Consider the following 25,517-nt stretch of genomic DNA (forward strand, 5'->3'; position numbering starts at 1 on the left):
TCAGCTGACCCTGTCACTGCGGACCTTGCTGGCCACACGGCCAGGGCACGGCCTCTGAGTGTCCCGCAGCATTCCAGGTAGTGCGGGCGGGGCGCAGGCCGGGTGTGTTGGGCCCCTCCAGGCTGCGCGGCCGCCCTGGAAGATTAGCGGGAAGGTTCCAGGGCCTGGGCGGTCCCTGTGAGGCCCGCACCTGCGTGGGGGCAGTGGTGGTCTCCGGAGGCGGGGCCGCCAGCAGTCACCTGGGGAGGCCCCCATGCCCCGGGCCGCAGGCCTGCTCCGGCTTTTGGCCAACCCAGGAAGTCATGCCCTCCGTGCGGTTTGTGCGGAAGGCCTGACAGTCCGGCTCGGGCCGGGAGCCTCACCAGCGCCGCCGCCTGGGCCTCCCCTGCACCCGGGGACCCCCGCCCCTCCCCGGGACCCCCGGCCCACCCCGGGGACCCCCGCCTCTACGGGGAACCCCCGCCCCTCCCCGGGGACCCCCGCCCCTCTCCAGGCCCTCCCGCCCCTCCCCGGGCCCCGCCCCTCCCCGGGCCCCCCGGCCCACCCCGGGGACCCCCGCCTCTACGGGGAACCCCCGCCCCTCCCCGGGGACCCCCGCCCCTCTCCAGGCCCTCCCGCCCCTCCCCGGGCCCCGCCCCTCCCCGGGCCCCCCGGCCCACCCCGGGGACCCCCGCCTCTCCGGGGGACCCCCGCCCCACCCCGGGGACCCCCGCCCCTCTCCAGGCCCTCCCGCCCCTCCCCGGGACCCACCTCTCCCCGGGACCCCCGCCCCTCCCCGGGCCCCCCCGCCCCTCTCCGGGGACCCCCGCCCCACCCCGGGGACCCCCGCCCCTCCCCGGGGACCCCCGCCCCTCCCCGGGACCCCGCCAGGTGCCCTCCGCGCTCACGCCGTCCTCTCCCGCAGGTGACACGGGCTCCGACGTGCCGCTGACCGGACGCTCGTCCCCTCCCGCCGCCGAGAAGCCCCCGCTCCCCGCGCGGTCCCCGCGCCCGCGCGCCCTGAGCCCGGCCCCGCCCGCCGAGGCCCCGCCCGCCGAGGCCCCGCCCGCCGCCGCCCCGCCCACCACCGCCCCGCCCGACCGCGAGCCCGGCGCCGGGCCGGAGCGCCGCGGGCTCCCGGGGGCGCATGCGCGGTCGGCGGCGGCGCGGCGCGTGCACAGCCGTCGCTCCTTCCAGCGGCCCCGCGCGCGCCGCCGCCCCGCGCTGCTGAAGCTCGCGTCCCTGCAGCCCTCGTGCCACGCGCCGCCGCACGCGCTGGAGCAGGAGGAGACGCCGCTGTGACGGCCCGGCCCTGGGGTCTCCCCGGCCGCGGTCTAGGTGCGGGTTTAGAATCCGCCCCGGGGGGCCGCGTGCGCCACCGGGCCTGACCCTCGGAATTCCCGGGAGCCACCCGCAGAGGGGCCCCCGGGGGCGACGGAGGGGCCCGTGGCAGAGCCTCTTCCGGCTGCCGCGCGGTCAGGGCCCGTGCCTTTGCCCGGCCCCTCGGCCGTGGGTCCTTCCGGGCGCCTGCCCTGGGTTTGAACCCAGCCGGCCCCCGCGTGGTACTGTCAGCCCTGACTTAGCCTCAGGAAGGCCCTGGGTCCGCCGAAGCGGGCTCCGTGTTCCAGGCCGTGCCGCTTCGTGTCCACGCTCCCATCTGCACTGCCAGGGACACGGAGACGACGCCAGCCCAGGATTCCTGGCTCTCACCCCCGGGGAGGCAGGAGCCCAGGGTCCGGGAGCAGTCTGCGGCCGAGGGGCCGGCCCTGTGTGCTGTCCTCACGTACACTTACCGGTTCTCTGAACTACCTGTCACCTTGGGGACACCTGCAGACACGTTTGTTTGTCCTTTTTGTGTTGTAACTTCCAGAGCTCGGCACGGGCCTGGCTCTGGCCCAGATGTCAGTGTGGCAGCCCCTGGGTTCCAGGTGCTACCCCACGCCCAAACACCTGGTCTCCGGCCTTAGTTGTCCCACCTGCTGCCAGGAGATGGCCGGGGCCGTCAGAAGGTTGCAGCGGCCACGTGGGCAGGTCTACACAGCTCCAGCTGAATGCAGTGGGCCTTCACCTAGCAAGCAGCTTAATGGGGCCAGATGGGGCGGGGGCTGCTGCTTCATGGAGATCCGAGGACTTGGAGCAGGGCTCAGACCTCCACAGGACCTCTGGGCCTACCCTGAGAATGCTGCAACACAGACCCCTTCTCGACCCCTCCAGGGTCTCAGGGACATGGCCTTGGGCAGAGCTGCGCCCTCCACCCCCACCCGCGATCCTCAGGAGGGAGACCAGAGTCTGGGGGTCCTGTGGGGGGAGCAGATGAGAGGGTGGGGCGAGGCGGCTGCCACAGTGGTCCAGGAAAGAGGCCCTCATGCGTCCTCGCCTGTTGCTCAGACAGGGTTTTGTGGGAGGAAGAGGTAGTCAAGACCAGAGGGAGGAGAGCCTTGAGACGGACACTCCTAGAAGCTCTTCTAAAGAAGCCCAGCTCAGCCCTGCTCGGGAGAGAAAGTGTGCCGCGCTGTGACCGAGTTCTGTCGGGGCAAATCCTCACAGCCATCACGGGCGAGGCCTGATAGCACTCCAGTGTTTTCACGGTGCACACTGAGACCCTGGCGAGAAAGTCTGTGCGACCTGCTGTTCATACCTTTGCTGTAGAGAAGAACAAGGGACAGTCACTGAGGCATCTGCTCAGCAGCACAAAGCTCTTGACCCCGAGAGCAGATCTGCCCATCGCCCAAGTCACACACACAGGTGGGGAGGGGGGCGGTTTCCGTAGTTCTTCCCCACACTGTGCAACCATTCTGACCCACTCCGTGAGCACAGAATCCAGCCATTATCGGGGCCACAAAACCTGCCGGTTAGTGACCCGACAGACTGCCCCCAGGCCAGCCTGGTCACCAAGCCACAGCATCCAAGCACACCTCCAGGAAGGCGCCCTCTGCGGCCAGGTCAGGCTAGGGCCCGCCTCCCAGGGCGCCCCAGGAAGGGTCCGCAGCCCAGCTGGTCCGGCATCTTGCTGCCTTAACCACTCACCTGGATCGCTGGACCCAGATCCCATGCCCCGCTGCAGAGCTAGAGGCTGAGCCGGGGAAAGCGGCTCACAGGCACGTCCTTCAACCCCCGAGTCAACCGGCGGGTCTTGAGGCTCAGCTCTCGGCTGGTGTTTTCTGTCCCGGACGGGCCCAGGGCCGAGGGCAGCCCTAAAGGAGCTGCAGTTCCGGGTGGGAAAGCTCCCCAGCAGAGCCCCATGTGCCCGTGCTCGTGAGAGCGCTCTGGTGTCTCCTCCACGGACCGTCTTACACAGGCTCCTGCTGTGGACACACTTCATAAATGAGAATCCTAGCTGTTCTTGTCATTGTAAAACAGAATGTAAACAAAATCTCATGAATGTATTTCCTTAGGAAAACTGTTGTAAAACTTTTTATTATAAAAGAATTCCTATTTATTTAATACTGAATTTTGGCCTACTTTCTGGTAGACTGTAAAGAACACACAGATAGGAGTCGCTCTTTCACTTCTGTGTTTCCTTGAGAATGATTTTGTTACAGTGCTTATCTGCTGTGTACTCGTGAGTCATCTTCTATCGTGAAAGGAGATTTAAAGAATTTCATTGGAACTCAAAATGTTAAGTTAGGAGAGGTGTAAATTGCATATGTTAATTTTGTGAATGTAATCTTCGTCAAATTTTGTGTAACCGTGATCACAGAACAATGTGCCTTACAGCGTTGGGCATGCTGGGCAGGGGCCCTGCCGCAGACCCTGTCACACCCTCGTGATCAAGTCTATTAAAGATGTTTTAAGGCGGGGTGCCTGGGTGGCTCAGTGGGTTGAAGCCTCTGCCTTTGGCTCGGGTCGTGGTCCCAGGGTCCTGGGATTGAGCCCACAACAGGCTCTCTGCTCAGCGGGGAGCCTGCTTCCCCCCCCAACCCCCACTCTGCCTGCCTCTCTGCCTACTTGTGATCTCTGTCAAATAACCAAATTAAAAAATCTTAAAAAAAAAAAAAGATGTTTCAGGGCACTTTGGGTGGTAACTGTGAGCAATCACATCAGGAGAATGTAAGACAGCAGTTTGCTGCAGGCGAACCGTGCTCTGGCTCTGAAGTTAACATCGACGTCTGTGTGCGCACGCATGTGTCCGAGGCAGCCCCTTCGGGTGGTGCAGGGAGATTGCTGGGACACGACTGCTGGTGCATCCTGGGGCCCGAGACCTGGTTCTTCCCAGGCACAGACAGGTGGGCACCTGTGCTCGCTCGCTCACTCAGACTCATCACTGCACACAGCGAACAGGTGCCCAGAAAGGGCAGAGCAGCACCCACCCGGCCAGAGAGGGAGGAGGAAGCAACCGAGACACCAAAAGGGGTGGGGTGCAGCACTGAAAAGAGATGCTCAAGGACAGTCTGAAGACCAAGTTGAGACTGATGGGGGAGGCAGAACTGCACCTGCCCCCAAATGTCCAGGTGAATCCTGTCCCCTCCGAGATCCCACTCCCAGCAGAATCTCCTCCCCCCAGGTGAATCTCATCCCCCTGAGGTAGATCCCACCCCCGGGTGAATCCTGTCCCCCCAGGATGGATCCTGCCCCCGAAGATCCTTGAGTTCTTGTGTCACAGGCACATTTTTTTTAGAGAGGGCACAAGCCCACGGGGGGGAAGGGGCAGAGGGAGGGAGAGAATCCCAAGCCGACTCTCTGCTGGGTGCACCTCTGGGCTCCACCGCCTGGAGGCCCTGGCTGCTCCCCACACCCCCCAGCAAGAACACCTTCACATCAGGACGCCCTCAGTCCCTGCAGGAGATCAGACTCTTTACTGAGCAGCAGAGTTTGTAAGTGTTTACACTGTGTGGAAATGAAGACCCAGGGGTCAAGAGGGACAGGCGCCACGAGGCCCCTCACACCGGAGCCTGCTTCACAAAGGACGTTACAAAGCACGAGAAAGCCGGAGGTACCGCGGCCACCAGAGTCCTTGTTCTTTAAGGCGCCGTGAGTGCGGCAGCGGGAGATACAGGCCCGCGGATCCCGGGCATCTCAGGGTTTTCTGGCGGCCACACATCTCCAGGGCTGGGGCCTGGCAGGCTACTTGAGGAGCTTTGCCACGTTCAGACTGGGAACCATGATCTCCTTGAAGATGGGCACGTAGTTCGGGTTGGCCTGTGTCGGGCCCTGCTCCAGCGTCTCGATGATGGTCTGCTTCAGGTCCCGGCTCGTATCCCCTCGCATGGCCAGCAGTGCGCCGATGTGCTCGTCCCTGCAGGTGCGGGGAACACGGGCACGTCGGGGGTGCGCTCCCCGCCGCTCGCCCGCCATGTCACACTCCATCTGCCGCACAAGGCTGGGAACCCATGGACTTCAGGTCCAGTAGTAGGGCTAGGGGATGCAGAGGCACACAGATGTGCCCAATCTGCCCCTGGCTATCATCCACACAGCTTGTCCTCCCAGGCACTGGGCCCCCCAACGGCGCGCACACCTGACGGTCAGGCCTCTCCATCTTGTCAGTGACCCTAGGAATGAGCTTACTGCTTTGTTCCCCAATTTCTAGCTGAAACAGATGGCCCACGGGCTCTTACCTAATGTCTGGGTATTTGCTGACCAGTGTGGAAACTTCCAGGTAGAGCAGCGACGGGTCTGTCAGCTTAATAACTTCCGCGATGGCCACGATGGTGTCACAGTGCCCGTCTGCGTCCTCGCCACAGCCCTGGAAGACAATGTGTGTGCAGCTGCCGCGCGCCATGAGGGGACACAGGCCGAGTGCCCATGGCACTCTGTGGCCCAGGTGGCCACCGAAGGCTCAGGATTGGCCCACAGGGCAGCCGTCCCGTGTGCCCTCAGCAGGGACGCTGCGGGCAGGGGGCCGGCAGCCCAAGAGGTGAGACCAGTCCAGCTAGCGCCACTCCCACGGGGCTCGCGGTAACGCCCTAGAAGCCATCCCAGCCACCAGGTCCAACAGACCTTCCCATGTTCACAAGGAGGACCGACTGGTCACCTGGTCCCTGATGGGATTCGCCCGGGCCAGCGGGCCTCAACAGCCCTGGTGGGGACACAGAACCAGAGCGGCACTCACGGCAGCCAGCTTCCGGAACAGGAGGCGGAGCTGCGCGGCCTCCCGGACCATCCTCTCGGCGCCCTCCTTGCGCTCCTCAGCACTGCGGAAGGAGATGCGCTTCTGCATGACGGCCCGCAGGTACTCCAGCACCACTCGCCGCTGCGCCTCCGCGGTCATCCTCTGCCGGCACACACAGGGTCAGCCAGGCAGCCCTGGGGCTCCTGCTCAGATGCCCACGCCCCTCCCACTGAGACCCCACCCCACTGAGCCCCCCCCAGGCATCCCACTGAGGCCCCCCCCCGCTGAGACAGCCCCAGGCACCCCAGTGAGACCCCACCCTTTCCTAAGAATCCCCAGGCTCCCTGCTGAGACACCCCCCAGCCCCTGCTGAGACTCTCCCAGGCACCCCACAGAGACCCCCACCCCTTGCCAAGGATCCCCCAGGCTCCCACTGAGACACCCCCCCCAGATTAAACCCCCCAGGCTTCCCACTGAGACTCCCCACCGGGCTCCCCGCTGAGACACGCCCCCCCCCCCCAGGTGCCTGCTGAGACCCAGGCTGGCCAGGCAGCTGTGCAGGACACCCACCCTCCTGCCCGTCACCAGGCGCCAGGACCTGAAAGAGCACATACACGCGTTCGCTCAAGCAAGTGGCGAGAGGAAACTCGTGCCCAGTCGCGCCCGCAGATGAGCCCTCCAGAGAAGCCGCCCCCGGAGGGCAGCACACACACTTGGGCTCCTCAGGCACCAACTACTAAATCAACGTACCAAATGCTGAAATAAACGCTGGACCTAAAAGCCAGGCAAGCAACGAGAGAGCAGCCCCCGGCCTTCTGACCAGCCAGAGGCTTCTGCACAGAGCAGGTGAGAGAACCAGTCAGGGCTCCAGTCACCGGGTCTCCTGACAAGCATCAGTCTTACTGGCAGAGTCACAAGAATTTCCTTTAAACTGAGCACTCAGACAAGGGTGACGCTGGGTCCCAGTCACCACAGTAGGACAAAAAGACATGAAAGTGTGAGAACCAGAAATGAAAACAGTGTCACTGCTCAGTCGCCACAAGCATCTACACAGAGATCTGAAAGGTCCTGACACAGAACCCAGAAACAATCAGAAGTTTTACAAAACATCTGAACACGAGGTCGGTATAGCCAAACCATTTCCTATGAGCCGGGAAAAAACATATGGAAAGCCCGACTTTTGAAATCCTATCACTTGTTACAGCAACAGCAGCAAACGCTGCCTGAGACCCTGAGAATCCACGAGGAGAGAGGCCCAGGCCCCGCAGGAGGAACCGGGTAGCTCGGGGACACCCCAGAGGACGGGCACGCGGCTGGGGCCCATGGGGGCTCTCCACATCTGGGGCAGGGCTCCTGGGTTCTCCAGGGCCCGGCCACACAGAGAAGAGCCCCGGGGCCTCCACTGGACTGGAGAAAGCCGGCAGCCAGCTTGTGCCCTGGACGGGGACCCTGCGGAGCGAACTGCCACTTAGCCCCGGCCTCAGCGGCCGCCCCCACGCTCCCTTCCAGGGCTTCTGGGGCTGCTGAGGAGGTCCCTGTCACGAGCGCGGCCGGCGTCTGCAGCCGTGTGTCAAGGAGGGTTTGGTGGGGTGTCAGGCGGCAGGAAGGTTAAATGAACAGAAGCACCATCGCCTCCACCCGGCCCGTCTCCAGACATGGACGTCTCCCGCCTCAGGTTCACGAAACCACCCGTGAACGTGCATTCCCAGAACCAAGCGGACACGGAGCTCCACACAAGACGGCAGGTTGGCTCCGGCCTGTAGGTGAGCTCACACCGTGTCACTGTATGTGTCCATACTCTTACCTTTTTGTACGGCTTTTTAATTTTGGCAAAATCACTGAAATAATCTTCCACAGTAACACAAATAATGTCCACGGCATTGGATCCTAACAGCCACTTTCTTGTCATCAGCTCACTGAGATGTTGCTGAAAAGAGCACAGAAAATATCAGCTGGACACTGTCCCCGAGTCACACGTATCCAGAGGAAGGTGCTGCAGAGCCTCGGTGACGTTCTGTGACAGAAATACACACGTAAAAACCCTACTGCCACGGGATCCGCAAACGCATCCCGTAACCATGTGAGACACTGGCTACACGACTTTGGGGACGTGGAGATCTGTCCGTACACAGGCCGCCTCTACCGTTCGCGTATGTCATATGGCTATTCTGCATTTACCTGTTCCCAACGGACATTTAAAACTGCTCACGTTTTGCAGTTACAAAGGACAGTGCAATGAACCTGTCCTTTTCTGCAGGTGAAACCCCAAAAGCAGAACTGGTCAGCCAACAAGTGTGCAAACTAAACCCCGGAAACTTGCCACAGGGCCCTCCAAAAGCTACAACACTGGTCCTGCAGAGAACTCATGAGAGCACGCCCTCTCCCGTGCCTACAGCGCTACCTGCCGGCCCGCAAAGCCACAGAGAACACTCAGTTTGAGTGTGCGTGTCTCTGAAGACTGGGAAGACCGGGCATTCTGTTCTCACATTTCGGACACCCGTAACACTTCTTCTGTGAAAGGGTTTACTTGTGTCCTTGTTACAGTTTTTTTATTTGGAAATAATTTCAAATGTATGCATTTCATCTAATCCATTTAGATTATAATCCGTAATCATCTATCCACGTACTAAACCACTTCTGAGAGAGCATACGACATCACAAAACGATACCACCAATCACCCCAGACGATCCTCGCCAGCTCCTTCCTTCCCAGGAGGACCCAAGACGATCACGGTTTTATTTTTTAAATATGCTCTGGTTTCTGTCTACACATCAATGTAATGCCTGTATTTTTGAAATAATCCCTACTTGTTCTTGGTGCATTATGCCTCTGACATGATGCTAAGTGCATTTTGTCAAGGACTCCGTGTCGTACTTTTATTCAAAGCTGAGACTGGTCCACGTGGTGGGTGTGCAAACATGGATGAATTCTCAATTTGGTTCTGGTATCAAGAATTTGCTAACGAACATAGTCTGTCTTCCTTCTACGTACTTCTTTCCATTTTATAATCCACTGAGATTAGTCTCTTTATTATCTAATGGTATCCTGTCCAACTGTACACCGGAAGGACCTCCACTCTGCACCCACATCATACGAGGCGTACCTCACAGAAAAGCAAAGGCCCTTTCCCAGGGAGAAAGGCGAACCGGAATGTCGGCTCCATCTGGGTCACAGGGTGCGGTCACAGGGTGGGTCACAGACCCACACCGGACGGAAACGTGATTCTCAGCCTGGAAACAAAGCAGCAAAGAACCGGCTCCCACCTCCAGGTCCAGGAAGACCTCCTCCAGCAGGCTGCTGCAGCCCTCCTGTGCGATGGCGTCCAGAATCCCATCCATGCTGGGCTGGCTCAGAGACATGCCCTCTTCAGTCTCACTTTTCAGGTACTTCCTTTTCAAACTGACGATGGATTCTCTGTAAGGAAACAAGCAGGGCTCAGTGAAGCAACTGAGAACACTTCCCTTCTGCCCTTTCATTCTGGGGTCACCCTGTGCCCCACAGTCATTTACTTAAAGGTCTGGCAGTTGTTGATGACGGCGATCATATACTGGACGTAGCAGTGCGGGTGCTGCCGGTCCCGGAGGTGCTCCTCTTTATACGACTGGGCCTCCTCTTTGTATCTGCGAACACACAGCCCCCAGCAGAACCATCGGTAAGGGGGGCCCTGGGGGGTGTGCCGAACTTCACGAGGAAATCACACCTGATGAAGACACCTGGCTTCGTTAACATTTGACCAGGTAAGTATTGAAAAATACATTTTTGGATGACCTATATACTAACGAAAAATCAGGGAAGCTGATCACCTTAAATGGATTACTAAAAATATACTTTGTGTCAGGCTCTGGAATGCGATTCAGTATTCTCAGTACACCAATATTTTGAAATATTTGTGAGGGGAAAATTATTATTTTATCTAACACACAATTTGCCTAGAAATTCATACTACATGTTGGAAGCATAATCAAATATTAGATAAAATGTCACTTTCTGAAACTTTCCCTGAAAAAGTCAAATTAAGAAATTACTCAAAAATAAATAACTTACTCATTTGAGGTCAAGAAAACAAGCAACTGAGATCACTACATATTTTATTTCTGAAATTGTTAGGCTCACACACCAGAACACAACACTGCAACACACTGTACATATGTTTAAAAGACCTTAAAAAAGGAGCAAAGTTGGCAATTAAAAAGAAATAATTATGCATTTATTCCACCTTTCTGTCCAACGTGCAGTTCAGGTAAGCAAACTTCTGAGGCTGATGAGGAAAATTTCCTCTTTCTGCTAGCAAAACAACTGGGGCCATGACCCTCAGGGGTACGGCTGACGGGGACTCTCAGTCCGCAGGGCAGGGCAGGCAGACCTCACACCGCGGTGTGCCACAACGTGGGGCATACCCCACCTACACCGGGTTCTTGCGAAACAGCAAGAAAATAAAGAGGAGTCTCACAAGCCTTTAGAGCCAACATGTGGCTCCCGAGGCCAGCACTCAGGGCCGGATAAGAAGGTGCTGGGCCCTGGGACATAAATCCGCACGTGTCCACAGGCCAGTGGCTCACAGAGAGGCAAGGCCACGCTACTCTCCCCGAGACCTGGGAGCCCAGACCTGCTGCTAGCTGAGTCTTCATACACAACTAGAAGGAGGCACGTCTGAAACCACTGGGGAAACCCAAATACAAACTTGGTGTGAGCTGGCCCTTGGCCAGAGTGAGGGCACACAGGCTGAAATGCCAAAATGGGACTTGCTTTAAAATGCTTGGGGGAGAGGGGCTTTAAAGGGGCAGCTTTGGAAGGTGGACGATGGGTTGGTTTGTTTTTACACCATTCTTTCTGCTTCTGTATAGGTTTGAAAATCTTCCCGATGAAGTCAAAGAGAGGAGACCTGGAGACACATTCCCCAGCCCCGTTGAGGGGGAGGGGGTGGCGACTCCCAGTGACTGGAACTGGAGCCACCACCTGATGGGAGTCCCTCCCAGGCCCCGGGCAGTGCAGACAAGTGGAAGGAAGCATTTGGAGGAGAATCAGGCCCATCTGGGCTCTCAGGAAAACAGTGTAATCTGTTCCAAAGGCTTGTTTCAAAATAACAAAGATCACGACAACAAATCCAGGCCTAAAGTACTTTTTAACATCAGGCATATTAGGATCAAAATCTTGCTTTTAAGTTTTAAAAACATACACTTTCTAAATGAGCGCACTGGCAAAATACATACCTACTCAGGAAAGAGTTCATTTGCTGAAGACACAAAACAAGTACCTTTGTTTTCAAATCTTCACTTATCTGAGCAGCAACTTGAAGATTCTGTTCGAACATCTAAAAATCGGAGAGTTAAAAAAAAAATCGGAGAGTTTATGAATTCTAATATAAACTCACAAGGGTGCAATTTCCCATTATACAAACCCCCATCTGCCAACTGGTAGTTCCAGTCCAAAATCAGGGGTTGGGGGGGAACCACTCAAAAAATAGCAAGTCAGTTAAATGAACAACTTTCTCATCAGATGAAAAAGAAAAAAACAAGTGAATCACTTCCTAATTACCTGCAGACGGGCTGATCTCCACACGGAGGGAAATCTGTGTTCTCAGTGAGCTGACAGGGAGACGGGGGGCCTAAGGGGGTCGGGTGCAGCCGGGGTCACAAGGGTGCCAGGGGCTGGGCTGTGACTTGTGATGTTGAATTCCTTACGAAGAACTGGGAGGGTACACCCTGGAGCCGAGGGGAGCTACACGTGGAGAGGGCGGGGAGGCCAAGCTCACCCCAGGCCTGCGGTGCGTACAGTCTGTCATGACACCAGTTTCCAAAATAAAGGAAAGGGGGAGATCCCTCTGTGGCTCACGGTGTCATCCAGAGACAGATGCCCACAGTGCTCATTGTGCCCGGCTGGCATCCAAGCACATGCCAGCGACGTGGTCCCACACAAGGGCTAGAACGTGACTCAGCCCTCCTCCTGCCAGAAGGCTTCCTCCAGGAGGAAAAACTGAGAGGCCAGAAGAAAAGGACAGTAGGGAAGCTGGGGGACGCCAGCAGGTGCAGGGCACCAAAAAGCAAAGGAACCACAAGACCATAAAGGACACTTCCCCAAACCCATGGGGTCGTACTCAATCAGGTGGCATTTTAGAAGACAAATCTTAGCCCTTTCAACATCAGAAAACATCAAACAAGCAAACTCAAATCTGAGCGTCACATGCAAGTAACATGTAGTTAGGTTCTAGCGCAAACTCAAACGCTTCAGGAAAACTAGAGTAACTCTGGGCAAAACTGCTTGGACGGGTGACCCTTGGCACCTTCTGCTCCGGAGAGGGAGGGGCCTGAGGCACCGGGAAGGGCTCCCTCTGTCTTTAGGGAGGGAGGCACTTTCCGTCCACCTGTAGAACCCACAGACCCCAGGGCGATCCAGCAGTGAACCTCAGAAGCACACGATGGTACCTGGAAGACGATGGCAGGGAGTGTCGTCTGGTAGTACCCATCCTGGTCGGCTTCGGGCTCGGTCTCTTTTACCCAGTCCTTCTTGTCTGTTTCTAGTGCTTTCCGCAGCCAGGCAATGATGTTCGACTACAGAAATTTGGCATCACAGAAAAGGGAAGAACAGAACGTGGCCCTCTAAGGCAATGCACACGGCCTCTCCTCAGCCGTGCGGCAGCGAAAACCAAACTCAGGGCCCTGGGAGTCACTATTCCCAAACAAGGGGACACCAGAGAAGCCATTCCACAAGCCACCTCTGCGCCAGGTGCCGCCTCCAGCAGCCACCGTCTGGACGAGCACCACGCTGCAGGCCAGGCCAGGCTGGTCGGCTGCACACGGAAAGAGGAGGCAGACGTGCCCCCCGCAGGCTTGTCCCCAAAAGACACCACACCAGCGCCGCCTCGTTGGGAGCCCGGACCCCTCCCTGCGTCCCTGGGCGGGGCTCAGCCTCTCAGTCGGGATGCTGCCAACTGCTCGGGCTCACCTCGGCCAGGGGAGCAGCCCCGACCTTCCCATGCTCCTCGCAGACCCCCTGGGGTCACGGGTGTGTGGGGGGGGGGCGGCCACCTGGGCCCCAACTGCCACCCTCCCACTCCTAGGCTCAGCTCTGAGAGGCTGGCAGTCACCACTGCCCATCCGGCTCCCGGGGGCCAGACAGGCTCACTCCTCCAGCCAGAGGAGGTTTCGGTACCCGTGGGCCACACGCGCAGGCTCTACGCCCGGGGCCGGAAAACGAGCCACCCTCCGCACCTAGCTGGGCAACACACACTAGAAGATCCGATGCCCCAGACACAGAGCCCACGCCCCCTGCGGAAGCCGACACCAAACCAGGTCGCTCCCCCGCCTCCTCCCGCCCGGGGGCCTCAGCGAGAGCGCGACCGAGCGCGCCCACGCGGCCTGGTTCGGAGGCGCGCACCGCTCTACTCACGGTGAGGGTCGACATGTACGTGTTGAGCAGCTCAGAGACCACGTCTGGAGAGAGCAAAGGCTCCAGGACGCTGACGTCCACTTCTGGGGCCAGCTCCGTGTTCCCCATCATCTCTGCACTACGGCAAAGCCGGGTGTGAGAAAGGAGAGTTAGCGGGGAGACAGAGCGCTCAGCTAAGCGTCGCTCTTTCTTCTGACACGCAAATGCCCGAGCATCCTCAAGACCGTGCCAGGGAGGAGGGGCAGGCCCCGGGCGAGCGCTGGGCCAGGAGTGGTCACACGAGGCCCCTCTGTCCCTGGCCTCAGCCCGCGGCCCCCGCGTCTCTCGGGAAAGCAAGCCCGCGGGCGGAGACGTGTGTGGCTGACGCCCAGCGCCTGCCCCGGGGAAGGCCAGGGCCCGGCGAAGCAGAGGTGCTGCGCGGGCAGGTCCTGTCACCCACGGGACGACAAGCAAGCACAGGGACGCAGAAGCGTAAGCGCTCAAGTCCGCGGTGCCCGTCCCTGCGCTTCCTGACGAGAGACGCGCCGGCCGGGAGATCAGCGCGTTCAGACAACCGCGGGTAAGAAGGCAGGGACGTGGGCGGATTTCAGAAAAGTTCCCATTAGAAGACAGTTCTGACCCTTGTGTGGTTCGGTTCTTAGAAGTCCAAGGTTTCGACGTTCAAAAAAAATCTCACGCCCTGGGCCGTACTCCCTAGATACCCATTTCCAGGAAAACGCGGAGCCCCGGCAGCCGGCCCGCCCTCCGCCAGAGCCGCAGGCTCCTCCCCGGCGACAGGCGCTTCGGGAAACCCTGCAAGTGCCCAGAGACTGTTCGCTCAGCCGAGATCGTCACCCAAGAGCCTCTGCAGTGTGACACGTTTCTAGCACGAAAGCAGCTCAGTGTTTCCCACGCGGAAAAGTCCAAATGCTGAGAAGGCGGTCGGTACGCAGCTGCGCACACACAAAAACGCACGAAACCAAGACACGCAACTGCACATGAACAAATGCGTGCCCAGTCCGGCGGCTGGAGCAGCGACGAGGGCGCACGGCCCAGAGTCTCCTGCTCTCCGCGGCTGGCCACGTACATGCTGGGCACGGGACCCCCGGTGCCTCAGTCTCCTCACGCACAACACGAAGATGACCCTCACGGTGCTTTCCTCGTGGGGTAACGAGAACTCGAGGCCTGAACAGAGACGGCCACAGGCTGGGGAGGACGGTGATCACCCGGACCTGTGGGCCGGGAGAGGGCAGCGCCCAGGGGACAGTACCCAGGCCGGGCACAACGCAGCTGCAGACACGCCAGAGTGACCACCGTCGTCACGGGTGAGAGAGCGTTTCTCCTGTTTTTACATTAAGACGTTCGCATTCTCTACTATAACCGGTTACCAATATACACACAAAACATCCGAACCCTTACTGATAAGCAAGAGGTTTAACAAATTTCTGCACGCGAGCAAAAAGACAGGCTAAAAATAACTACAGCACAGAATTTTATACTGTTCTCGATTCACAAAACCCAGCAAAATCCAAAAATGTATCTTCCCCTTGGCTAGCTAATCTTAAAGAACGTCAGCAAACCGCACCGCGGCCACAATTCCCAACCCTGCGTCAGACGAGTACAAGCACAAAACGGCTCACGTCCCTTTCGCGAAGTGACCAAACCTTAAGGCTGAAGTATAAAAGAACGGATTTTTCCAGGATACTGGTGAGAAGAAACCAAACTGGGGGGCACTGGCAGCCAGGAGGAGGGAGCTGGTGCCTCCCGCGATCCGTGCCGGTCCCGGGACCTCACGCCTCCTGCGCCTGCGTGTCCTCACCCGTCTGCCAGGTGGGACCACACGCTGGGGAGGCCACCGCGAGACGGAAGGGGCCTAGTGCACAGCGGGCACTCAGTGTCACAGAAAAGCCCAACGCTGAACTGCTCACTAGGGATGGGAAGTCGAGAGCAGAAGCACCACCCAGACAGAAGAGCGTTCGCACAGCCAGAGGCCGCGCCTGGACCTCAAGGCTAAGCCCACAGATGGACCGGAGGGGAGACTGTCATCAGCAGAAGGCGACGTCTGAGGGAGCTGAGCACACGCGGCAAAGCAACTCAACTGTATGTAAAAGAAAGTGCAAGAGTAACTTCGGAGTTACCTCGTGTAGGTGTTCAGGACCCACGTCAACAGGCTCACGATCTCATTGGCTTCCAGGTCTTCGGCCGCGAGCTCCTGCATCCGCGTGCTCAGGGCCTGGTGGTACATGCTCAGGAGGTTTCTGAAGATCTCGTAATGGGGAGGGAAGCACTGAACCATCAGGTTTTTGGCAACAATGAGGTCATCCAGGACGTACTTCCTTATGATTTCCAGGTGGCGGACGAGCCACATCTTGTCGGACTCCCTGGTGTCTGCCTGTGTGCCCTCAATTCTAGTAGTCACGGTTCTGTCCAAGATCGCAAACATTTTCTTCTTCCAATTCTTGGGCCTCCCGGGAGGAACAAAACTAGTTTGTTTCTTTCGGTCAAGTATGCGCCTGTCGATTTTTTCTTCCCTTTCGATAATTCTAACCACCGAGACCAGCAAGGTGGGGTCACGGCGAACAGTAACCAGTGACCTCTGCAGCACCATCCACAGCTGCTTGGCCAGCTCGTCCGAGAGCCCCTGCGTGCTCCCAAAGTAGCTGTGGATCAGGGTCATGTCACGAGTATTCCCACTGTCCATGCGGTACTGCTCGTACATCAGCCCGTCCCGGGAGCACTCCAGGTCCATCAGCTTCCGGTGGGCCTGGAGAAGCGCCCCTTGTTCTATGAGGTCCTGGGTCTCCCGCACAATTTCGGGCACTAGGGAAAAAGGCACAAGATGGAGTGTGAAAGACCACGGAAGAGGCTGGGGAGGGGCCTGGGACGATGGCAGAGGAGGGAGCGCCGGGAATCTGTCTCCGCACCCAGACAGCAGCTGCACTGGCAGAATCTGAGTAACTATTTTGGAAGCGTTGGGTCTGAGGAAGGCTGGCACCTTCCCGCAGATGGCCTGGCAGCTCTATCTCAGCTCTTAGCCCAGGAGCACCTTCCCAGCCCCAGCCCAGCCTGACACGTATTCCCAGAGCAGCTTGCACAGAGCTTTGGGGAACCAGGCTGGGCAAGAAGGACCACGTCCTCCCAAACCCGGGGATCTGGGCTTCAGGGAGAGGCACACACAGTGGTGGAACCCAGTTACTGCACGCAGGCCACCGGGGCTGCAAACCCCTTGCCCTAGAGTCAGGTGACTTCCGGATGATTTAAAGGGCCAGTGCCCCCGTTTCCCCCTCCATTTTTACTCCCTTCCCCTTCCACACACTAAAGACTACGACATTCAAGCACAATCTCGTGGGAGAATTAAAAAGCGCCTGCACATGCTCAGGGAAAGGTCCGGCTCAGAAAAGACCTGGGAAGACCTTCAGTTTACATCTTAGTCTGACCCTCAGCACAGAGACAGCGACCGAACAATAAACGAGAATCAGCATACCCTGCAGAAGAGGAGAATCTGACTTTCAGAGTCACTACGTTACGAGATTCACATGTCCAACATTCAACAACAAAAATCACAAGACATCCAAAGACGCAGAAAGGTGAGAGAGTCAAGGGGAAAAGATGACCCAACAGAAACCATCCCTGGGAGACACCAGGTGCCCGGTCTACCGGATGAAGACTTTACTTTTATTTAAAGATTTTATTTACTTATTTGTCAGAAAGAGAGAGACAGAGAGTGCGTGCGCATAAGTGGGCACAAGCAGGGGAGCGGCAGAGGGAGACGCGCGTCCCTCACTGAGCAAGGAGCCTGACACGCGGCTCCATCCGAGGACCCTGGGATCACGACCGGAACCACAGGCGCCCTCTACTGGATGAAGACTTTAAAACAAGTCTTAAATGTGCTCCAGGAAGACGTGGGTTAAGGCCAGAAAATGATACAGGAACAAAATGCAAACATCCATGAAGACACAAGAAGCCCAAAAAGAAACCAGAAAGAATTCTGGGGGTAAAAACTACAGTAACTGAAACAGAAAACCCTACTTCAGGGATCTGAAGGCAGACCCGACAGAAGAAAGAGTCAGCAGAGATGAGATAACAAAAGTTACTAAGCAGGAAGGACAGAACGAACAAAGACTGAAGGAGAGCAGACAGGCCTGCGGGACCCTGGGGCACCGTGCACACTCTGGACATCCCCAAAGATGAGGAGAGAGGAAAGAAGACAGAGAAATCATCTGAATAATGATCAAACTTACTTAACTTGATGAAAGATAGGAATATAAACATCTAAAAGCTCAATAAGCTCCAAGGAGAAAAAACTCAGAGGCCAAGAACAAGACACATTACAAACAAATTGCTGAAAACCAAAGACAGAACCGGGAAAGCAGCGAGGGGGAAGCAGCTGGTCGCTATGAGGGAGCCTCAGCGAGACAACAAGCAGATTTTTCATCAGAAACTCTGGAAGCCCAAGGACACTGGGCTAAGACTGTTGAAGTCTAAAAGAAAACAAGTCACCCCAGAGCCCTACACCTGGCAAAACTGTCCTTCAAAAGTGAGGGAGACACAAAGACACTTCCAGACACGGCTGAGCGCTCGCAGCCCTGGAGAACTGCCTCAGCGAGTCCTGCGGCCGAAAGGACACCGGAGGGTAGTGCAGAGCGCGATGGGGGAATAAAGATCGCAATAAAGGGAAATACAGGGGCAGCCACATGAGCTAGTGTTATGGTAACTTCAGTTTGTAACTTTACCTTTTGTCCTACATAACCGAAAAGACTAATACATTTAGGGAAAAAAAATTATTTGTCCAAAGCTAGTATTGATGTAACTGGTTTATACTTCCGCATGGTGTTTTCCACATAATTTGAGAGACTAATGCATAATAAACAACTCGTCTACATTTTCGGATAATGTATAAAGACGTAATTTTGTGAGATCAATAACTGAAAGGGGGTGAGCAGAGTTTTTGTCTGTTACTGAAGTTAAGCTGGCATAAATTCAAGAATATTTTTAACTTTAGAGGTTAAGTGTAATCCACACAGTAACTACAAAGAAAACAGATTCTGAATACATAAAAAAGGAATGAGAAAGGACTTAAACATTTCACCACAAAAAAAAGTCAACTGAACACAAAAGAAGACAGAAACAGCAGGAAATGAGGATCAAAGACTGTAAGTCACATAGAAATCAAACAGCAAAATGCAGAAATGTGTCAGCCATTTTCAGTAATTGCTTCAAATGTAAATGGATTAATTCCTCAGTTAAAAAACAGAGACTGGCAGAATGGATAAAAACACGAGATCCAGCCATGTGCTATCTGTAAGAGACTCACCCATGATGCAAAGACACAAACAGGCTGACATGAAAGGTGGGAGAAGATCGCCAGGCGAACAGTGACCAAAGTAGAGCAGGCGGCCCCACTAATGCCGCACACGACGGACTTGAAATCAGCAAGTTTACAAGAGACAAAGACGACGATCCAGGTTAACAAAACGCTCTCCACAGCAAGAAGATAAATTACAAACAATCACACACCCAAGGAGAGACCATCGAAATATGAAGAGCAGAAATTCACAAACTGGAAATCAGGCAGTCACGTCACTCCCGGTGGCGGACGGGACAACCACCAGGGGATGAATAAGGACATACAGGACCCGAGCAACACAATCGACCAGCTCCATCTAACAGACACACGCCCAACAGCCACACACGTCCTTCCCCCCCGCAGCCACACACGTCCTTCCCGAGAGCACATTTTCCAGGACAGATCTTATGTAAAATCACAAATTAAATCTCAATACATTTCAAAAGGTAGATATTATACAACGTATCTTTTCCAACCAGGATGGGATGAAGTTAGAAATCTGTAATAGATGAAAAATTCACAAATTGGTAGAAATTAAATAACACAATCACTGGCTCAAAGAACTCACAGGAGAAATTAGAAAACACGGAAACAAAAATAGAACCCAACAAACTGGAACTTGCGGGCTCCAGCAGAGCAATGTTTAAGGACAAGTGCATAGCCAGCAACGCTTATGCTAAAAAAAAAAAAAAAAAGAGAGAGAGAGAGAAATGAAAGCAGGGGCATTGCTGCTGATTCTACAGAAACAGAAAGGCTCCTGAGAGTACTATGGAGGACGGTACAGCAACCAACCAGATGACCCAGACACCCAGGCAAAAACCTAGAGACTAACTTACGAAGAAACAGAAAATCTAAACAGACCCACAACTGGTAAGGGGAGAGGAAACAGGGAGCCATCATTCAATGGCGCAGAGTTTGGTGGTTTTCTCTCAGTGTCACTTGCACGTCACTGACACACAGCACTGTACAGTCTGTTTTACGAGATGAAAAGAGTTCTGGTGGCGGATGGTGGTGACAGCTGCACAATGTGGAAGTACCTAACACCAGAGAACTGTACACTCAAAAACAATCAAGATGGTAAATTTTATATTAAGTGCATCTCATGTTAAAACAAAGTGGAAGAAAAAGGCTGGGTGCACAGTACTACCAAATGACCGGCAATGAGAAACGTCTAAAGGCAGTCAAACCAGCACATCTTCCCGATACAGTATACTGCTACCAAAAACATGTACATAAGTAGCCTCATTCGTTCTTCAAGGGAAGAAAATTATTTTCAACTCCTGTGGATGAACTTCCTCCAGGAAAGTAACTTTTTGGTCATTTGACTAGGAGGAAATGTTACCAGTCAACAGGAAATCATAAGGAGGAAAGTTAGCAAGCAAGGAGCTGGCTCACAGTCATGAAGGACATTCGGGCTCAGGGACTACGTTCCAGCTCCGGGCAGCCAACAGTCACCAAGACAGAGGCTTCCTCGGCACCCACTGTGGAGTCGGCAATGCCGAGGTATTCGTGGGGGCAGGATGTGAGAAGCAACCTGGAACTCGGCCTGAAGTCTCAGACCCTGGGAAGATGAGCCAGGGGGCCAGGTACTCAACAACGCTGCCACCGGACAAGAGCGTGAGAGGAGTCCGAGGAGCAGAGCTGAACAGGACACAAATTACCAAGGTACGATGCGGCTGGAGCAGGGCCATGATGTGGCTGTACAGTGGTGTGAGGAGCTGGCAGATTACACTCCGGGGTTGAGCAAAGGTTAGAGAAGGACAGAAAAAATTCACTGAGACCAGACACGGAATAAAGGAAGGGAAGGGGTCAGACCATCCCAAGGTCTCTTGCTGGGATGCCGGTGACCCTTACAGAGGTGAGGGGATGACGGGTGGGACGGGCTCTGGACTGTGCTGAGCAGACATGGAGCCCCACCCACATGACAAATGACACTGTTCCTGGATAGGCTGCAGAGCCCCTCACTGGTGAGGTACTGGGACACGGCTCTGAAAGGGCCACCCCACCCCTCCTGTCCCCACACCACCCCAACCAGCCCCAAGGCCTCCACCAGATCCTGCCCAGTGCTGACCAAGGCTGTAGAATGTGTCCCTTCTTTGCTCTCCCCACCCCTGGGCATGGGCACACTCTTCTTCTCTTAGGAAATGCCATTCGCTGCCATCACCTCTCCAGCTGGGAACTACCCCCACCCCGTCCTGTCTCCCACGACACTTTTCTCTGTCACCTGTTGGAGTCCCATCTGGTCTCCTGACCTGACAGCCACCCTGCAGCCCAGCGAATGAAGCTCACAAGTGCTTATTCTGTTAATCCATTTCAGTGCCTCCATCCAAACAGAACTACAAGTATTCGACTCGTCTCTGCTTGTTCAACTGGTCCCTTCCACCCTTAGTGCAAACAAGAAGTTAGCCACAGAGGTGGGAATCAAACTCACTGTCCACCCCAAGGAAGGGCTGTAAATATACAGCACAAAAACCGGGCCCGGCTCTGCACCACCCGTACGGCAAGGGAAAGAGAAGTGACAGCACTCCAGCCCTGACGCCCCAGGCACCCGCCATCCCCAGCTGTCCCCACCGGCCACCTGAGAAGATGTTCTTGAGGTTTTCCACAGCTGCGGCAAGCTGGCTGTGCCGCACGACAGCATCCTTCACGTCCTTGAGGCTCTCGATGGTGTTGATGCTCTGCCTCCAGTCCTTGCTGACGTCGGCCAGGGACTGCTGGACGTCTTTGACATCGTTCAGTGCGTTGTGCAGCTGGCTCAGGCCTGTGCGCACACCGTCCAACTGGGACTGGATCGCAGCCTGGGGGACACATCCAGGGGTGAGGGGGTGGTCAGCGGAGCTAGGACAGCCACAGACAAATCTTCAGAAAGTTCAAGTTCACAAGAGACAAATTTCAATAGCTGAGAACAGCCAATACTCAGAGAAAAGAGAATAAAATTCAGCAAGGACTTAACTGAGTCACAAAATAGCTTTTCTTTTTTTTCATCGTTGCCTGAGAACACCTCCCAAACTCCTCAACCAGGCCCTCAGCCTAAAGATTCTGGATACCACGATGGGCATGCCTCAGGCTCCTGGGACCGCCCCAGGAGGACGCCACATGTGGTCTCCCCGGGCCTCCCTCTGGTCCCGGGGCTGCCCCAGGCCTCCGCAGCGCCCTCAGGCCTCATCCAAGACTGTCAGGACTCGCTCATCAGCTCTGAGTACAGGGCCTCCAGCCACTCAGCCGGGACCAGACTCAGCTCTAGGATGGCTGGCCCACTGCGGAGGGCTGCTTCATCTGGGATCCAGACTCAGTCCGCCAGCACTGCCAGCAGCAAGTGGTACAGCCAAAAGGGAGGGGATGTGAAGAAGAGGCAGCCAGTGGAGGGGAAGGGAAGGCCGGGTGGCACAACCAAAGCCAGGAACACATTCGACTCGGGAACCGTAAGTTGCGCGTGGAAATTGTTAACAATGATGGTAACAAACCACACGAGGTTTCTAGGCCACTAGGGATGATTATCAGTTAATCCCCTAAGTTCCTGGAGCAGACTGAAGTGCTGACTAAAAATGCAGCAGGTCCAAACTATCTTTTAAATTAAAGTAAAATTAGTGTTTTAATTAAGTCCCACCAGTCTCTGGATCCTTCGTGTGGGTACAAACGAACGATCCTCATCCTGTCTTACCAAGCCTGCCACTACCCAGATGCTGACAGCGTTTCAAGTGCCACATGAGTGTGAAGATGAACTTTCCTCAGAGGCACTCTCTTGAGCCCCCAAGACCCCTCTGCTGCCTGTCCCTCATGGCAGACCACGGTCTTAACATCTGTATGATGACACGGAATATAAGCTTTTTTAAAAAACTCACTTCCTAATACAAATTAGGTTGAAAACCAAACCAATCATAAAATACCTTGAAAAAGAATAATTTTCTTTCTTGCCCCACTCTCACATCATTAAATAAATGTGCCTCGCTCTCCTCCCTCCTCCCCCGCAGGGCCAGCAGAGTGCCTGGCACACAGCCAGCCAGCCACAGTGTGTGCTGGAAAGTTCTAAACAAAATGCTCTGTAGTGGCACCTGTAATTTCTAAGAATTAAGGACAGCCGCTAGTCTTCTAGTATTGTTTGACATTTAAATGGACACTTCTGTGTGCTTCAAAGGTTGTTCCTCTGGTGTTTCCAACATTCCCCCAATCTGCTCTATAAATCTGCTGCTTGGTGATACGCTTTTGGAAAGAACGTGTTAAAGAAAGGGGATGGTCTGTTCCGCCTCTCTCCAGATCATCACAAAATCTCATTTGGCAAAACTACAATGGCGACGTTACTCAGCAACCGCATTCAAGATAGACGGATCCGTCCTGACGGAGTAAAGCGGACGCCTGTGGCCCCTGTGGTCTCGTACCTTCAGTCTGGCCTCCACCGAGGCCTTTTTCCGGGCCTCTCTTCTGCGGTACTGCTCCACTTTGTCCAGCTGGTCCGGGCGCTGGAGCATCCCCGCAACCCTCTGGACAGCTGTTGCTACAGCCTCTCGGTCTGTCTCCTTCATGGTTAAAAGGCAGCTGAGACCTCAGCACGTGTCATACTGGAGGCATCGTGTGTGAACAGGGAGAGAGGGAGCAGCAGGGGAAGATGTGTTAGGGGCTAGAACAGGTCGGTACAAAACACATCCCCCCCAAAGTCTCAGCTGTTCACAACGGAGCCATAAGGAGAACACGTGAGATCCTTAATCCAGTACATCGGGAAGCTGAGCCGGGAGTTCGAACGCATCGATGACAGACACGGGCTTTCAGAACTCAGATACAAAGGCACTTTCACCTTTAGGTGAAGCAGAAGCACTTACAGTTATAAACTACGAACAAAGAGAGGGCATCTGTGTGGAGACAAGGACCCCTCGCCCTATCGGATGTCAGTCTCCGAGGTACTTCTCTCCCCCAGACAGAGCCCATTTCTGGAGCCTTCATGGCACCCTTGGGCCACACCGGTGGGGCAGCTGGGCCAGGAGGCCTCGGCGAGGACACAGAGGCAAAGGGACAGCACACACCTCAACGTGCCTCACCCACCCCAGCTCAAGTCCCAGCACATGCCCCTCAAAACCCACGACTGGGCCTCTGAGTAGCTCCGGCGGTTAAGCCCCTGACTCTTGATTTCAGCTCAGCTTGTGATCTCAGGGTCCTGTTGGGGCTGGGGGCTCTGCCCTCAGCATGGAGTCCGCTTGAGATTCGCTCTCTCTCGCTCCCCCCACACCGTCCGCTTGCATGTGTGTTTGCTCGCTCTCAAATAAATCTTTAAATTTTTTTTTAAAAATATAAAAAACCCCAGGGCTGTCTGTAATATCCGAAATTCTACTTTGTACCTTTAACCCCCCTAACAGACAGAGAGGAGGGGGCCAAAGGGATCCGCTCAGGCACGACAAGGAGGCGGACAGATGCCCGCGCGCCAAAGCAAACCTCCCTTCCAGCTCCAGTGCCCGGTCCTGGCGCCAGATCGGCATCCGGGAGCGCCGGGCAAATGAGAGGGCTTCGTGGACGTGTCCCCTGAGCTCAGCCCACCACCCCCACGCACGGCTTCCGCATCCAGCCTCTCAGATGACGGAGACCCGCGCTCTCCCTAAGCTCCCGCGCGCCGTCAGCAGAGCCCCGGCCTCCGCGGACGGCTCCACGGGCGCCCGTGTTAACTCCTGTCCCCCCGGGGCACGCCTTCCCGCTCCTCCTCCCCGCCGCACCGGCCGGCCGGCCGGGGACCGCCCCGCTGCACCCTCTGGCCGGGAGACGCCAGAGCCGGGGGCGCGAGCCGCAGCCCTGGGCCGGAGCCCAGCGCCCCAGGACGCCCAGCCCCCCTCGCGCCGGTCCCTCTGCACCTGCACGCGCCCGCCCCGCTCGCTGGCGCCACCGACCCGACGCGCCGCGCGTCCCGCCGCCGCCCCTGCGCGCTGCCCCCGCAGCTGTCCAGCCGGCGCGGCCCTCGCGGTCCGCGGTCCCGTCCCCCAGCCGCGAGCACCGGGCGCTCCCCGGGGGAGGACCTCCCAGGGGGAGGACGGGAAGGCCTCCGCCCAGCCTTCGGGGCCGCCCGCGCGCCCCGGCCGCGTCCGTGGAGAGCTGCCCACCGCCCGGGGCCGCGCGCACCGCCCCCAATCCGCGCACGCCCGCGACCGCCCCCGGACACCGCCCTCCGTCGCGGCCGCCGCCGCACACGCACCTCCCGCCGCCGCCGCACACGCACCTCCCGCCGCCGCCCACCGGAGCCCCCGGCCGGAAGTGAGCTGCCCGCGGGCACTTCCGCTTCCGCCGCGCGCCGGAAAGGCGGGGCCTGAGCTGTCGGACGGTCCGGGGGCGGACCTGTACGGGGTCCCCGCAGGGGCTCCCGCGGGGGGCGCGTGCGGCCGTCGGGGCGGGGTCCCCGCGGGGGGGGGGGGGTGTGTGTGCGTCGGGGCGGGGTCCCCGCGGGGGGGGGGGGTGTGTGTGCGTCGGGGCGGGGTCCCCGCGGGGGCGGGGCTGTGTGCGTCGGGGCGGGGTCCCCGCGGGGGGGGGGTGTGTGTGCGTCGGGGCGGGGTCCCCGCGGGGGCGGGGCTGTGTGCGTCGGGGCGGGGTCCCCGCGGGGGGGGGTGTGTGTGTGCGTCGGGGCGGGGTCCCCGCGGGGGGGGGGGTGTGTGCGTCGGGGCGGGGTCCCCGCGGGGGGGGTGTGCGTCGGGGCGGGGTCCCCGCGGGGGGGGGGTGTGTGTGTGCGTCGGGGCGGGGTCCCCGCGGGGGGGGGTGTGCGTCGGGGCGGGGTCCCCGCGGGGGCGGGGCTGTGTGCGTCGGGGCGG

The 25,517-nt window shown here is 57.1% G+C and overlaps 1 protein-coding gene across 3 annotated transcripts; it reads right to left on the bottom strand.

Moving 5' to 3' along the window:
• Positions 1 to 4,752: 4,752 nt before the first annotated feature.
• Positions 4,753 to 25,104, bottom strand: EXOC3 (exocyst complex component 3). 3 transcript variants are annotated; one of them, XM_080804207.1, is made up of 13 exons: positions 24,935 to 25,104; positions 23,118 to 23,297; positions 21,320 to 21,539; positions 15,533 to 16,214; positions 13,416 to 13,533; positions 12,452 to 12,577; positions 11,240 to 11,340; positions 9,539 to 9,649; positions 9,293 to 9,443; positions 7,833 to 7,955; positions 6,029 to 6,190; positions 5,535 to 5,662; positions 4,753 to 5,215 (listed from the first exon to the last, which is right to left on the bottom strand). In XM_080804207.1, the coding sequence occupies exons 2-13, from the start codon at positions 23,259 to 23,261 to the stop codon at positions 5,044 to 5,046; spliced, it is 2,238 nt and encodes a 745-aa protein (XP_080660333.1). In that variant the 5' UTR covers positions 23,262 to 23,297; positions 24,935 to 25,104; the 3' UTR covers positions 4,753 to 5,043. The 3 variants fall into 3 exon arrangements, with proteins under 3 accessions (XP_080660333.1, XP_080660332.1, XP_080660334.1); XM_080804206.1 differs by having other exon boundaries at positions 24,911 to 25,016; XM_080804208.1 differs by lacking the exon at positions 24,935 to 25,104 and adding an exon at positions 24,609 to 24,675.
• Positions 25,105 to 25,517: the final 413 nt, after the last annotated feature.

Source organism: Martes martes (assembly GCF_963455335.1).
Source record: "Martes martes genome assembly, chromosome: 5".
In the NCBI taxonomy this organism is placed as follows: Eukaryota; Metazoa; Chordata; class Mammalia; order Carnivora; family Mustelidae; genus Martes; species Martes martes.